Raw genomic sequence first — 16,765 nt, forward strand, 5'->3', positions numbered from 1 at the left:
ATTCCGGAATCATGACCTGAGCCAAAGGCAGATGCTTAACCAACTGAGCCACCCAGGTGCCCCCCAAAATCTATTTTAAAGTTTTGTTATCATAAAGAAAATTATACAGACTCAAATTGAATTAAAATGTATTAAATGGATCATTCATCTTTGAAATACAGCCAACTCCTGATTTTTCCAAACCAAAGAACACAGAAGTACAGAATGTACTTTTAAGTACCTAAAGTAAATTAGAATATCTGTGAAATAATTTGGCTCTAGCTAAATAGTGAGATTTTAAAAATCTGCATGAGCAAGTTGAGCAATAAGAGAGAAATAGGTCAGGATCCAGTTTAAGAAATCCAACCCAAAATACAGTGAAGTCAGATTGAGAAAAATGACCCTAAAAATGGATTTTTTTAAAAAGTCACATTTATATAATCACAAGTTGACCTTTGAAAGAAAAAGATGAAAGGATTCAAAACATATTTTACTCTGTATAGATAATTCAGGCAATTAACAGCTCTTCGGCCATTTCTTAGTAAATATCCTGAACTAGCTTGTACTCAAATTTAGTACAGTAGAAAATGTTAGTGATCCAATAATCATAATAATTTATCATTCATTTAGCAAAGTTCATTCTAAAACAACATGGATATTGTGGTTCCAAATCAGATAAATACAAAATCATTCAAATGAATTATTTCAAAGATATAAAAAAAATATTGTCCAGGATCTGTTTACTTGCAGGTAAATTCTTATTCTTCCTGTGTGTCATGAAAAAGATACAGTTAACCAGTGTGTTATCTTTAAGAAAGACTGGAAAGCCTCATGTTAGACTACTTCTCTCCATAATAACAGTCAATTGGTAGACCCCCATGTGTTTCAATGCTAGTGGATAAGGATTAGGACCAGAAAGAGAAGGGCAGAGCCCAAGAGATGGTTATTCCACAAATACGTCCAGCTCTGAATGTATTTACTCACCATGATTATATAAATCACTTTTTATGTAGTTCCCAATATCTGTTATGGCTTTGTCACCCTATACTGACATCATTAGGGTAAAATTTTAAGAATTTGTATTGATAGGAATTCTATTAATTATGAGATAAAAAACTTATAATTTGTTTATATAATATAACAAAAAATATTAATATAAATATACACAAGAGTATAAAATCTCCCTAATATTTTTTATATAAAAACAAACTCCAATTATCTATCAAAGATCAGCCAACGCTTTCTCTTTATATTCCTGGCAAGACGGTCATGCCCACGAGCTACATATATAATTGATTCCTGGATCTTTGCAGACTGTGACTGGCAGGGTAGTCCCAAGTCAAGTAAAAACACAAAACACTGGTATGGATGGTATAGTTTATAAACATAAAGGATTACTGCTGTGGGAGTCTACATTTTCATTCTTCAATAAATGAGACAATATTTAATGACACGTTTTAAATGGCTGAAATGTGCTCCTCTAAGTCTCAGGCATCTGATTTCACTACAGATGACCACAGAGTGGAGGTCTCTAGTTCCCATAACCACAGGTCAACAAAACACACTACCATAGAAACCATCTAAAACCTAACAATGAAACTACTTCAGCTTTCCTACCATTACACTGGGGTCCAAGGAAATTTTTTGACAGTAAAAGTGCAAGTCCTTAATGTGGGCATTCTGCATACCATCAAATGTGTTAGGTATAAAACAACAAAACTCCATCTTAATGTTAAACATTTTAACAAAATGGTTTACTTCCGTAATTTCCAAGGAGAACTAATAACAAAGCGCAAAATTCAACAATGTATCTTTCTTAACATTACTTGTAACTTTTATGATGACTAAAAACTGTAGTTTTAACAGAAAACAGTCCCAGAGTTATACTGTGATAGAGATCATATATCTAATTTTATAATGCAAACCACCATTTTCCCAGGTTTTGTATATATAACAGCCTTTGCACTTCCCATTATTTGAAATTATTAATGTCCACAGTTGGAAAAGCATGTTCGTTTGTTCTATCTGGAGTCTACAAAATTAAAAGGAATTGATTGAAAAACTTCAGACATCACTGGGTCAACTTACAAAAGAGACTCAAGAAACAGCCAAATGAGCAAGGATAAAGGGAATTATTCTTTGATGCTTGTTCAACCATCATTTACATCAGCACACCAGCATATCAAGATAAGAAAAACTACCCCTAGTGAAGGAAAGTTAATTCCACAGAAAAGTATCCTTTATGTGGGGAAGAACCTAACCAAAGTTTCCATTTCAAGTAATACGAGAATTAGTTTACTGTAATATTTCCTAAGTGCAAAAGAGGAAGTAAGAATGGAAGCACTGTAGAAATTTAATGAAGCTAACAGGTCATCATAATCCTCCCAAGTTCTCTTGGAAAGGACCCTGCAACCTTACTCAATTTTAGTAGGTCAGTTTTGTTCGTTTGTTTGTTTTGTTTCGATTCCATAAATGAAGAGTATAAAGAGAGGACACTGAGCAGTTTAAATACTGCTTTTAAAAAAATTATCTGGACTCTGAGAAGCCAGTTTGATTGCCCAGGTCCGTAACATTAGTTTTGAGGTGTAGTTGTTAGCACTGGTATTTTATTCACAAAAGACTCTACAACACGGTCATTTTTTTTTAAAGGCTGCTATATGAATGGTTTTTTCTTTCCTGTATTTTTGACAAATGTTAAGAGCAAAAAAGACCAACATTAGGTAATCAAGGTCTGAAACAATCCCAAGGCAAGTTCAATTTAGAACTCGTTCCACGAGTTACTTAAGAAAAACGGCTCTTCTGTTTAATCTTTTGCATGGGGTGGGGGGGGGAGCAGTACCTACAAGGAACAGTTCCTTTCAGTAAAATTGGGTTGAGCAACTGGAAAAAACTCACTAGAGCTCTACTGGAAAAAGCCAATGCCCACTCGTAGTATTAAAATAATACAGGAAAGGGCACGGAAAGGAGGGGAGGGGTGAAAGGAGAAGTAGAGAGGGGAAGGGAGGGGAAGGAAGGGAAAGGAAAAGAAGAGGAAAGAAGGAAGGAAAGAAGGCAGGCATGGAAAGAAAGCCATGGAATAAAACGCGTTCGCCTCCCATGACCGCTCACAGCTTTTCCTGCTCCGGCTCTAATTTTAGCGGTTCTTTGGATTTTGGGGCGGGCGCACTTTACACATTCACTCACAAAAAGGGAGTGCACACAAATCCGGCCACGTCACCGGCTGCTGCGCCCCGCCGGCTGCTTCGGAGCAGGTTCCGGCGGGCACGGGAAGGGAAAAAGCCCGGGACACAGGAAAGGGGTTGGAGGGGGGAGCAACTAAAGGAGAAACAGGAAAGGTGTAACAGATTTCTCGAAGGCAGATTCCATTTACTCCTAAACTTCTTTGGCTTTCAGACCAATTCTAGAATTCCCTAGACACAGCTTACAAAGTTGGCAAATGCAAGCGCTGCGCTGGGGGCGCACGGCCCTACCTGTGCCATGGCGACTGCTCGGGTCAGGAAAAGGTGATGTCAAACTGCAAGACAAGAGAGACACCGCGGGTTTAGCGAGCCGAAGACCGGTCCCCCCCCCCGCAGCTCCCCTGTCCGGACGCAGCCCCCACCCCCGGCCTGGCGAGCACTCACCCAAGGGTGACAGAGGGACCTAAGTGCCCCGAACCTCCGAGAGAGCGGCGGAGCGCGGGGCGGCGGCGCACGGGGCAGGGCAGGGATGCGAGCAGAACAGGCTCCAGGCAGCGGCTCTCAGCCCACTCCAAGCAACGGAAACACCACCCGCCCCGCCCTCCCCTCCCCTCCCCTCCCCTCCCCTCCTCTCCCCTCCCCTCCCGCAGCCTGCCCCGCGAGCCGGCCCCGCCCTTCCCCGGCCTCAGTGCGCCTGCGTGGGGCGCCGCGCGTCCTAGTCCTAGTCCCCGCAGCCTGGGTGGGGCCGCGCTGCCGCTGCTTTGGAAGCGGGAGAAGTCGCCGCTCCCGAAGGGACCGTGGGACCGCCTTGTCCTCGCGCAGCGGGAAGGGCGTGGGGACTCTGTCAGAACTCTGGGTTTTGAGTCTCTGGGTCTTCTCTTTCCGTGGCCGCAGGAACGGTGGCCTCACAGAGCTGCTCCTGTGTAGCTTGGCGTAGCCGACTTTTTGCAAGGCGAGACAAGACAGTCACTGCAGCCAAGGACAGTGCGTCTTTGACCACGGTATAGAAAAAAGAGTGCAGCTTTGGGGGCCATTTCCCAAGTGTGTTTTTAAGTAAACGAACAAACAAAGTGCCAGTGGTTACTTCTTAGAGGGCCCTCTCTGAAATGTATATAGCCCTTTGGTAGCTTATGTAGGAAATTTCAAAACCTCTGCCTGGGTCAGTTCCTATTTTACAAACCAGCCTGGAACTTTACTGAAACTTAAATTTGAGGTATACTCTATATTAAGTATGAGTATGAAATATGTAAGCATATGAGACAGAGAGACAGTGAGAGACAGAGACTGACTCCAGGATATTGCACTAGGCTGATTCAGAGAAAGCAAAGACAGTGCCCTTCATAGGCCTCCTGGTGTGGGGGAGGAGAGGCACCAGGGCAGCGACAGCGACAAGGCAAGAGGAGAAGCTTGCAACACGAGGCAAGATCACATTCTCTCAGATGAGAAGAGCAGTTCTGTGGAGATTTCAGGATACGAGATTCGAATCTAGTCTGCTTTGGGGAATAAAGAAGTCGTCAAATTAAATGGAGAACTAATATGATTCTTGGTATGGAACATCTCGTTTGCTTTCACATGGGAGCCACGGGCGTAATCAGGCCCTGACAAAGTCACAGCAGAGCAGTTGTTTACTGGAAAGGAAGGCAAAATTGAAAAGTATGTGGAGCTTGCAACATACACATACCCTCCCCTTTTAGCTTGCCTTTCCTCTTCTCTGGGAGCTTCTTCTCAAGCAGCCCAACATCTCTGCGTGGCCACCAGCTTTCCACTTCACAGCTCCCCGAGCACTCTTGACAGGGCCATGCACCTGAAGGCAGCCCTTTCTCTGAATCTTTCTGTCCTCACTTATGCTCTGTGCTTTCTTTCTGCCCTTCACCAAGAGGAGCTCCTGTACTGGCCTAGAGCATTCTTTTTCCCATACACATCTACCTGCGCTCCATTTATTCATTGCCTCTCTCACTTCCTACTCTCAGAGTAAAGAAATGACATCAGACCTAACAATCTTACTGATTCTATAGGGAAATGCCCATCATGGGTTAATGACTCCTGTGTCCTGCAGCCAAGTACTGACAGAACTAATGAATGATCAGATCCAGTGTCTTGATATATCTCAGTTGGTGTTTTCTTTCGCTTCCAGTTAACATTGATTTATTCAACTCCTACTCTGGACCAGGCACAGTTCTAGGTGCTGGGGAAATGAAACAAAGTAGGTCATAGATTCTGGTAGAGGAGACAGGCAATAAACAAATATCCATTTTGTCCAGTATGATCCGTGCTATAAGAAAATAAAGCAGGGCCAGGGATTGGGGGTGTGGGGAACATTATTTTGCAAAGGTGGTCTGAAGTCATTTCTTGAGGAGAAACCTGAATTATTACCATTTAATTGTATTTGACAACTATTTACTGGGCACCCCAAAACTAAAACAGGAGACAAACTGTACATCATAAAAGAAATGCAATCAAAATGCAACTGGTTTCAGAGGAGGGATTGCTAATATTTTGTCAGGAGATTCTAAAAATTGCTATGACATTTGAATTAGGCTTTGAGGGAGGATATTTTATTGGGCAATGAAGAAAAGAAAGGATGATCGCTCTTTGGGTGGACAGCAAAACCAAAAGAAGGAAAGTGATTTTTTGTGCATGGAGTGAAAAGTGCGTAAAGAGGAACTGCCACTTAGATGCTGCTTTGAATGGAATATTTAATTGATGGATTTTGAATGACCGATTTTTTTTAACTCCTGGGTATAATAAATAATGGGCACTCAGAAAATTTCCTTTACTATCTCTTAAAAACAAATATCCATTATCCATTTCCAAAACTCCCTGATCAGTGTCCAAAAGTCATCCTCAGAATCTCTACCAGACCCTCCAGTTAACTCATTCATCTTCCTAATTAAGCTTCTCTTTCATGCATCTAAAATTAAAATCCTTCTCACTCAGTGTGTTGTCTTTATAGTGTGTTAAATTTAACTATTGCATAATTTGGGGTTGATTGTTGTACTGTCCTTGGGTACAAATAATAGATTTCAGCTATTTTCCGATGAGATGATCAGATGGCATTCCTATCTAAAATTTTCTTTCCATTGAGGAAATATACCAAATGTCGAATAACTGATTTATAAACAAACTTTTGAAACTCGATTTTCCCACTTTCACTCTTCCCCTCCATTATTTGGATCATTCAGGAAACAGCCATTTTATTCTAACAAGTCACTAGGCTTCTTTGTGTTACAGTTTCTACATATGCCAACCCTAATATTTTAATCATGTATCCATTGACCTACTGTGTCCCTTAAACATAATGATCAATAAAGAGAGAGAGAAAAATGAGTAATAGGCTTGTGTAAGTAAGTACAAGACAACTTTTCCCTAATTTTAGAAGAGTGGGAGTCTTGTGTTTTAAAAGATTATAAAATTTTCAACTAGTCTGATTTTAAAATTGATTTTGTTTAGGGAGGCCTGGGTGGATCAGTTGGTTAAGCGTTGGACTCTTGATTTCCGCTCAGGTCATGATCTCAGAGTTGTGAGATTGAGTCCTGCATCAGGCTCCACGCTCAGTGCAGAGTCCGCTTGAGATTTCTCTCTCTCCCTCTCCTCTGTCCCTCCCCCTGCTCACACATGCTCTCTCTCTCTCTAAATAAAATCTTTTTAAAAAATTAAATAAAATTGGTTTTTTTAAATAAATTTAGTTGCTGCAAATTGTAATTACTTAAAGAAGGAAGAGAGAAGACAGGAACATGAATTGCAATGAGCAGAGGAAATGAGAGAATGCCTAAGCAGGAAGGTAGAGGATAGATACCAGGGAAAGCAGGAATGCCCTCCTTCTCTGACTAGAGCTGGAAAGAGCACGTCCGCTAACGTCAGGGAGTACTGGGTTCAAATCCCCACTGTGCTGTGCACCAGGTGTGTGATCCTAGGTTTCCTTATCTAAAGTGATGGTTAGGATTAAATGAGCTAATTTGTGAAAATGCCTAACAATTGGTTAGATCGGTTTCATTCCTCCATGGTTCTTCCTCCTTCCAAAAATGTTATGATTCTCAGCTCCTATTCTAATGACTCACCCCCCACTCTCACAATGAAAACAAAATTAACCTCCTGTGGTCCCACTGCTCTACTGCAGCAGAGCCTGTCCTATCACCAGCCGTTTCACGCCTGGCAGCCCCCAAATTTTGGGAACCAACCTGATGATTCCCAGTACCATCTCCCTTCCGCCTCCTCTTCTCCCTCATCCAGAGTCTTCCATCTGTGGCCCCTATTGATATATAGCTAAACTAGACTCTGCTCCACATACAGGCCTCCACGGTCCCCAACGGATGGTGCCAAAGACACCAGAAGCACTACTTGGAATTTAATTCAAGCCACCTACCTGGCTTCAGCTCCTTCATCCATGAGCATCTTGGGGTGAGAAGAGGAGGTGCAGATTTTGCCCTGTTTTCCCCATCACTTCGACATTCCAGCAGTGACACTGGGATGCAGCCAGCATTCTGGTGGCTCTCCATCCTTGCCCTTTAAAGTGATTGTAGTGTCCTTAGGGGAAAATAGGTCGATGGGCATTCAGAACCTTGTCCTGAGCCAACAGTGCTAAATTATTAGCAGACTCTTTAATCTCCCCTTATTGAGATCCCTGTGCACACCAGAAATTAAAAGCAGAGACTCCCCAGGAGATGTTTAGCTTTAGATGTCCTTCCATTGTTTTTATTCCAAACAATATTTGTATTTATCCAGTAAAATGTAAATCAACTTTCATAGCAGGAGACTGGAATGTAGGTCTTAGATAAATAATTAGGTAAACAAGATTCTCATAGGAATCTTTCAGACAGAATGTTTTAAGCTTGATTGAAACCTTCAGAGCTATGAACAATAACAAACAGTAAAAATACTCAGCCTACTTATAAATGCACACGCATCCTGACTCTCTTTTTCTCTTTTATTGCTGAATCCAGGCACCTAGAATGGTGCCCAGCACTTAGTAGCTGCACATTGAATATTTTGAAAGAATGAGTGAACAGATGAATGAATCCATTGTGGTGTGCTGTGGGGGTTTTTATGTTTAACAATGGTTGCTATTAACTGCAAATCATTGATATTCAGAATGATGAAGAAGATTGAAAAAAGTTAAAAGGAAACCTTGGAAGAGAATTTTTCCAGAGAAATAGATACTATTCTCAAACAAGGATTCTGAATTCTGGAGAGGACTTGTTCCTGGGTGGGTAAAGTTTTGTTTTATGACTTTACTAGTGTGTGACCTTGGACAATGATTGGATTTTTCCTAATATGGGGTGGTGGTTGGGATTAGATGAGCTCATTTATTTAATGCCTAAAAATAACAGGAAGACTGGTTTTAATTTCTCATCCCTCATTCTCCTTCCAAAAAACTCTCACCACTAAACCCCACCCTCATCTTCCATGCTGATGATTCAGTCCCCACCCAACCCACTCAAAAACCAAAATTAAGTCCCATGAATCCTTTGCCCCACTGCTGCAGGACTTTCCAATTTCTCAGCACTCACCCCCCAGCCCCAGCCCACTCCCCCTCCTGGGGTCAGTTTATGGTCCTCTCAGCATTGGTTTCTTTATCTGGGGTTCTTCTTCACTCATTCAACAAATTTATTGTGTCATACCATGGCATACATATTAACTAAGTATACAGTGACTTAAAAAAAAAAAAGATACACAGGCTCTGTCCAGTTAGAGCACTCTGTCTAACAGGCTAAGTGAGGGGGCACAGTCTGCTCACATTCGGGTAGAGGGAAGAGGGTAGGATGTAGGCTTATACAAGGAAAGCCTTTGCAGGATGAATATGTGCCTGTCCTGGCAGTCAGCCTAACAGGAATCAAAGCATGTGATGGATGGAACAACAATATTCCTTTTTTTCCCCCTCTTTATGCAATCTTATTACTTGGATAAGATGAGAATGAACATTCGGGAAGAACAACTGAGGAGGGATTTTGCCTGAGAAAGGGGAGGGAGAGGACTCACCCTCTGAGGGATGCTGTGATAGTCACCCTCACACCCCAGACACTGCCATTGTCCTCTAAAATCTTCCAATCTAATCCCCACTCCCTGACATCTTCCTCCTGTCCTCCACATTCTCACACCATTCCAGCCGTGTCTCCTATTATTCTTGGACATCATGCAAATCTCTAGTTCCTCTCTTTTCACCCAGCCTACCAACCTTTCTCCTGCTTCCACTGTCGCCTCTGTCCAGCTCCCAGCCTATAGTCACAGCCAGTCAATAGTCATAACAGCCACCATCTTGTCATTATCCCCACCCTTCTCTGTCCAGTCTACTGTCTTCACATACCCCACTGACCTGACCCACATGTGGGCTGCTGAGTGTCATTGGACACAAACAATCATACCACAGATTGGCCCTGCAACAGATTTGGGGTTATCAGTCTCAGTGGGACCCTCAGCATTTCTTAGCAACCCTTTAATATGTCCTTGCTCTGCTCGTTCTCCACCTGGCGTGATATTGATTTTAGTCTTTCACTGTTCTCCTTAAGAACCTAGCCTTCACATTTCTCCCAGCAGATGGCCTTAATTCCTGCTCAACAGGCCTACTTGCCCTGAATTCTCACCCTTCTCCTACAAATGTATCGTGTTCACACCTTTCTTACTTCCCTTCTTGCTCAGAGGATGAGAGTATCCTCTTCCTCCCTGAGGTTCATTCTCCAGGATTATGATCTTACTCTTACCTATATTTAAATCTTTTCCCTCCACTAGCTTCTTCCTCTCAGCCCAAATTAACAAAGCTGTTTAAATCAGGACTTTCTTAGTTTCAAGAGACAGAAACCCAACTCAAACCAGCTTAGGAAGAGGGATTTTTTTTAAGGTGTCTGGGAAGATCTTTAACTATAAAAAATAAGAACCCATTCTAACTATCATAAGCAAAGAATTATTAAAGGATTTTAGGCACCTTGGGACAATGTCTGGCAAGACTAGGAAATCATCCTTGGTGGGCACGCAGGCTGGACAGTGCCCAAATCACACTGTCGACTTCTCCAATGAAGAAGTTACCCCTGGCAAAGTAATGCTGTGCATAAAACGAACCTGCTAGAACCTTGGCCCTATTGCCTCTGCAAGCTTTGATCTCTCCACACTACCCTGCCAAGATCTCAGAAGGTAGATTCCATGGAACATTTGTGTCCTTACCTTGCTGAAGTGGTCATACCACAGTCACACCGTGCACACTACTGGAGTGGTGGGCACTGTCCACACCTTTTCACAAGGTCTCTGCTCTACAGGATGAAGAGCCTGGAACTACATTCCCCAGAATCCCTTGCTAGAATCTGTCCGTGAGAAGAATTTGCCAAGATTTGGAAAACAGCAGAGGTGAGAGTTGCACTCAGAGGCATGGGCCGGACATGAAATTTCTAGCAAGTTTCTGAAAAGGTCTGGTGAACTGGTGGCTCCCAGGACAGGGCTGCAGAACAAGACAGCGGACTTTCTGAGGACTGTGGCAGCTTTCTGGCAAGCTCTTGAGAACCCCTACTGTCTTTGGCACTTCCAGACTGAGGTATTCAGTGGTGGCTTCCCTGATCTGCATTGCTGTCTTTCTAGCAGTTGGTGAAGCCACTAATACCCTATATTAAGCTTTTCATAACTGTATTAAACAGAGTGGCCTTTCTTTTCTTAACTGAACCCAGGATTCAACTGAGTTAGAGCCTTGGCAAAAAGAAGCATGTTGCTGCATCAATTTGATAGTTATAGTAAAATAACATAAAGAAGATGCAAAACATACCAGGAGACATCAATTTAGGAGATGTCGGGGGAGGGGTGGCTTCTCAAATGTCCCCAGGCCTCATGGGAGACATGCCTGGGTTCGTAGTGATAGCATTTTGTCTATTTAGGGTGAGGTCCTGCCAGATTGATCCAACCATATCACTGTGACACCACAGCACGTTATCTTTCCCTTTGACAAACCACACGGATCTAACCACTAAGCTCTGGGTGATTTCTTTTCTCTGCCACTATCATGAGCCTGCTACCTAGTCCACAGTTTTCCCATGAGATGCACAGTTGCTCGGCAACTATACACAGTGTTTAGGAGCCAAGGGAGGCTGAGTAGGGCAGGCCCAACCCAGCCCTGACAAGGTTACCTTCTCCTGAATCAGTCTCCCGTGGTCGGTACTGACAGATAGAACCTAATCGCATGCCCTCTCTAACCTCAAGGCGCTTGGGAAGTAAGCTGTAGCTTTAACTTTATGGAAGCAGGAAACTTCACTCCCACATGAAGTTCATTGGAGGGAAAAAAAAAAAAAACAGAAATGCCAATAAAGGGGAAGTATGACAGATGACATGTGCACAGCTCTCTCTCTCTCTCATTTTTCTCACTCATACACCAGCTTTCTCCCTGTGGCAAGAACATGACTACCATTACCTCAGGATCACATTCTTCCAGCTCTACAAAAGCCTTCTTTCCCAAGTTCAACTTGGAAAAATCTGATTGGGCCAGCAAGGTCACAGACCCTAGTCACACTCACCATTATAATCACATGATCGAGTGGAGAATATCCTAGAAGAGATCATTTTTGTAAATCAGGGTTTTGGAACCATGGCACCATTTTTTTTTAAGTTTGTCTATTTATTTTTTTAGTAATCTCTACAACCAAGGTGGGGCTTGAACTCACAATCCTGAGATCTAGAGTCACATGCTCCTCTGACGAAGCCAGCCAGGCGCCCCTCCACCATGGCACTACTGACATTTTGGGCTGGATAATTATTTGCTGTGGGGGGAAGAGAGAGCTGTCCTGTGCATTGTAGGACGTCTGGCAGCCTCTCCAACCTCTACCCCTATTTGTCAGGAGCACCTCCCACACACACACTGTGACAAACAAAAATATCTCCCAACATTGGCTAATGGCCCCTGCAGGGCACAATTGTCCCCAGTTGAGAACCACTGATCTGTACAAGGGATTTCTTGCTGAGCCACAGCTCCGTGTTCCATTTGTTCCAGTGTCACCCAGGCTGCAGCAGCCTGTCCATCGCCAACTACACTTCTGAATCGCCAAGTGAACTCTAGATACATTTATCTACCTATCTGCTACTCATATCTCTACCAGGACATCCTAAAGCTAACTCAAAACCAACATGCCCAAAACTAACTCATCATTTTTCCTCTAAGATTAACTCTTCCTTTCACATTCCCTGCCCTGGTCAAAGACATCAGTGTCAATCACTCACGCAGACTCCTAGCAGCACTTCTGGATCCTTCACTTTCCCTCACCACCCCCATCCACCACCACATGTGAGGGGGCAGATGCTAATAACAGCTCTCCTTGTCTTATATTGGCTCCCTCTCCCCACTTGCTATTACAATAGTCTTCTACTAGCCTCTTACTTTCTCCTCTAATTTACCGTCTAAATGCAAATTCGATTGTGTTACTCCATGCTGAAAATTAATAGATTTTTAGCAGATCCAAACTGCTTGTGGAAAATAGTCAGAATTCTTTAGCAATGTGCATATTGACCTTCCTGAACTTTTCCTCCAGCTTTACTCCCACCTTCTGCTTTCTTGCTAACAAACTACTTAAAAGTTCCTGATTTTGCATTTGTTATCTGCCTGCCTGCCTCTACCTTCCCCTACATTCTCTTAGTTCAGAGGGTGAACTCCTATTCCTCCTTCAAGACCCACTGTAAGCATCTTTTCTCTTATTTTTCTTTCTTAATGTTCCTTTTAAGCATATGTCCTGGTATCTGGACAGCAACTTCGTGAGAGACCCTGGGCCACCTCTACCCAGTTAACTAGCTCCTAAATTTCTGACCCACAGAAATGATGAGACCAAAAAATTATTTGCTGTTTTAAGCCACTAAGTTTTGGGGTAATTTGTTACACAGCAACAGATGACTAATTCGAATAGTTTAGTTACAGAGCTCAACATAAATGAAATTCTAGACCCAAGTTCCAAGTTTAAGGGGCTCGGTATTTCTACCTCAAGCTTCACCCTGCTTTTGAATGATACCTATGAATTGTTTTATTTCTCCACATTCATTTTGAAACACAGGAAAAATAATTGTGTTAAAAAATGTGCTTGAGTGGGGGCACATGGGTGGCTCAGTCAGTTAAGCGTGGGACTCTTGATTTCAGCTCAGGTCAGGATTTCAAGGTTGTGAGATCCAGCCCCTGGGCGTGGAGCCTGCTTAGGATTCTCTCTCTTCCTCTCCCTCTGCCCCTCCTACCTCTAAAAAAGCGTGTTTGAGTGAATTTGCTGCTCAATAATCATACAGTAACATGCAAAGGAAGAGTTCAAAATTCTATTATTATTTAATGTGGCTTTAAAGATTCAGAATGGGAACTGAGGGATCATCAAGACACATTTTCCTCTACATTCAAATTTCTATCTTTCAAAGAATCAACGACTACAGAATATCTAACAGAGAATTTAATTCCAATTTTCTAGATAATCAGTTAGGAATGTAATTTTGATTTCATAAAGAAAACTCTCCACTATAAAGAAAAGTCCTAAACTTTTAAAAACATTTTACTTATTTTTAAATTCACTTGTGTAGGAACAACTAAAATGGTCATCAAAATAAGAATAGATAAATGAATTGAATATTCATGGAATGGAATGGTAGTCAGCAATAGAAAAAAACACAACTTCATGGAATAATCTCAAAAACACGTTGAACAAAAGATACGGCACAAGACGATACATTCTATCCGATTTCACTTACATGAAGTTCAGGAACATGAAAACTAAGCTATGGTGAAATCAAGAGCAGTTTCTGTAGGGGTAAAGTTGACTAAAAGAAGGAACCGGAAAACTTCCTGGGAGTGATGGAAATGTTCTTTATCTTGATTTGGGTGACAACTTCATGGGTGTATATAGCTATCAAAACTCATGATTTAGTATTTACTTATGTTCATTTTACTGTATGTAAATTTTACCTCATTCTAAAAAAGACAGCATTAAAAAATAGTGCGTAATACCAAATCTACTTACGTGTCCCCATTAGAAGGATAACCTCTCTTTTAGAAGGTGTAGAGAGGGGATTCAGAACACCACATTGAAAGAGCCTTCACATCACACAAGCAAAGCTAAGTAAATATTTCCAAATATTTCCAAAAACGACCTTTGAGGAAAATAAACCTCAGCCGCCAGAGCCATGATAAATAAATACCCACTGATTCTTAGCACAAGCTGGATTTGGGTAGAAAAGCATTCACTTCGCCTCACTTCTGAGACTGCCCTGTTCAGCACAGACAGCAGACACAGGAAGGGGACCCTCCACACCGCAGAAAGGCCCCTGGGGCAGAGCCCAGCAAACAAGTGGCCGGCAGGGGGCAGGAGTCGGGCGCTGCGTGGGTGACTCAGCGTCCAGGAATCCCACACGTGCAGAGGAGGAGGGGTTCTGGCACAGAAAGGAGACAGAAAGGGAAAAAACATATTGAAGAAGCCTTCACAGTTGTGGACTGGGGCTGCAGAGGGGCCCCTGGGAGCTGCTGCTGGAACCGAAAGGGAGCATTTGCCACACTTGGCCGGGACCTGAGAAGACCAGGGGCCTGCACGCCACAAAAGGGGAAAGCGTTCAGGAACAGATGCGCGCTGTTCCCATCTGTGAAGGGAAAGGCAGAGAAGACAAAAACCCTGGGCTCAGCGAGGCAGAAGCCATCATTGCGGGGGTAGGGGGGTGAGGGGATTGGGACAATTTTGTATAGAATGCAAGCCTCTACCGATTAAATACAGACACCAGATTCCTCACCTGGTCTCCCAGGATCCGCTTTTCGCCGCTCAACACCACTCACCCTTACCTCGGGATGAAATTCAGACTCAGGGAACATGGTTTGTAGGGTCTTTGTTATTTTTCCCCAACACACGTATCACAAATGCCTCTTACTTTCATAGGGAAATACAGCTCTACCTGCAGCCCCCCACCTGTAGCTCCTTAGTGTTTCAGTAACGTGGTAGCTCCCATGTCCTTGCTCTGGGAAGTCTTTCCTAACCAACGCCCCTAGTCTGGGTTAGGTGCTTTGCCCCGGGGGTGGGGGGGGGGGTGTGCGGCTAGCACCAAGCACCTTCTTCCGCTGTGGTAAAGCCTGGCCGCTATGTATTGTGGCTGCCTGCTGATTTTGCAAACTGCAGAAAAGTTTAAAACGATGCTTTGCTACCAACTAAAACCTTGTTACAGGGACACCTGGGTGTAAGTATCTGCCTTCGGCTTGGGTCATGATCCTGGGGTCCTGGGATTGAGCCCCGCTTTCTTCTCTCTATTCAGCAGGAAGCCTGCATCTCCCTTTGCCACTGCCTGCCGCTCCCCCTGCTTGTGCTCTCTCTCTCTGCCAATAAATAAGTAAATCCTTAAAAAAATAAAATAAAACCTTGTTACAATTAATACCTTGTTAATTATACATATTTTAAAATAAATAAAATGTTACAGACACAGAATAGTACTACCATTGTTATTCCCTTTCTTTAAAGATTTTATTTATTTGTTTGTTTGTTTATTTGAGAGAAAGAGAGCATGGGGGGAGGGGCTAAAGGAGAAGAAACTCCCTGCTGAGCAGGGAGTCCATTGTGGGGCTCCATCCGAGGACCCTGGCATCATGACCCCAGCTGAGAGCAGAGGCTTAACTGACAGAGCCACCCAGGTGCCCCAGTTACTTATGTTTTTAATTAAAATCAATATATAGCATTTTTAGTATTTCTTGGTATGTTTCAAATTTACTGTAATTAATATGTACTACACACACTCTAACAATTCTTTCACTGTACCTTGTTTTGATACATATTCATGAAGAAATTAAGACATCAAAGAGCAAATCAGAAAAGAAAAACTAATCCATTTGACCACATTAAAATTAAAAACTCTGAATGATAAAATATTACATAAATGAAGTTAAAATGTAAGCAGCTGACTATAATTACCTCTCTTAAAAATAATTATTGTTTCAAAGATATTTGTGTTCATAATTCTAAAAGCCAAGTTTTTTAATATGTTTAAAATTTAAAAGTCTCTTCCCTTACTTGCTCCTACTATTAAGTCCCATTCTTCAGAAGTAGATTTTTTCAACTCTTTTAGCTTTTTTTTTTTTTTCTGGAATTAGCCTCCATGTTTTTAAACATGTACTTTGTTTAGGATAGGACCTATTGACTCCATACCACTGAAGACAGTGATTTATGAGCTTTCTTCACACACACTGTCCATCTCAATAGATAGAACTTCTAGGTGGACCAATAGTCCGTGCTTATGTTAGCATGATTATGGAAACAGAATTCACAGGAGAGCCATGTTAATGTCCCTGTTTCACTTTCTTTCATCTATAACTTGTTTTCCCTATTGTCTCCACTACCCTCATTGGTTTCATTGCCTATGTGCCTTTATTGATCTCTAAACTCCCCTCCAAAAGAGGAATTCCTTTAATATTTAATACATTCAAATTCACCAGGAAATACACACACATGTATGTATGTATGTAGGTGTTTCCCCTTGAATGTATTTTCCAGACCACCCTTCTGAAGCATACTCTCCTTCCTGTCTGGTCCAGTTGTTCCATGTCTGCTTGATACTTCTCACTGTTATCCTAGACATTGGACGACCAACTCAACCCAATTCTCCAGGGACTGGCCCAGTTTAAAGCTGAAAGTCCCATATCTGGCACCCCC

General features: G+C 42.4%; 1 protein-coding gene across 1 annotated transcript in view; it reads right to left on the reverse strand.

The window, feature by feature from the left end:
- The window catches only part of ANXA5 (annexin A5), a 29,427-nt gene extending 25,642 nt beyond the window's left edge, over positions 1–3,785 (reverse strand). The window contains exons 1-2 of the mRNA XM_026499263.4: positions 3,603–3,785; positions 3,450–3,493 (exon numbers count right to left, since the gene is read on the reverse strand). Coding sequence (XP_026355048.2) covers positions 3,450–3,458 — 9 coding nt within the window. The 5' untranslated portion in view covers positions 3,459–3,493; positions 3,603–3,785. The remainder of the gene's footprint in view (positions 1–3,449; positions 3,494–3,602) is intronic.
- Between the last annotated feature and the right edge of the window lie 12,980 nt (positions 3,786–16,765).

This window comes from Ursus arctos, unplaced genomic scaffold (assembly GCF_023065955.2).
Source record: "Ursus arctos isolate Adak ecotype North America unplaced genomic scaffold, UrsArc2.0 scaffold_11, whole genome shotgun sequence".
NCBI classification, from domain to species: Eukaryota; Metazoa; Chordata; class Mammalia; order Carnivora; family Ursidae; genus Ursus; species Ursus arctos.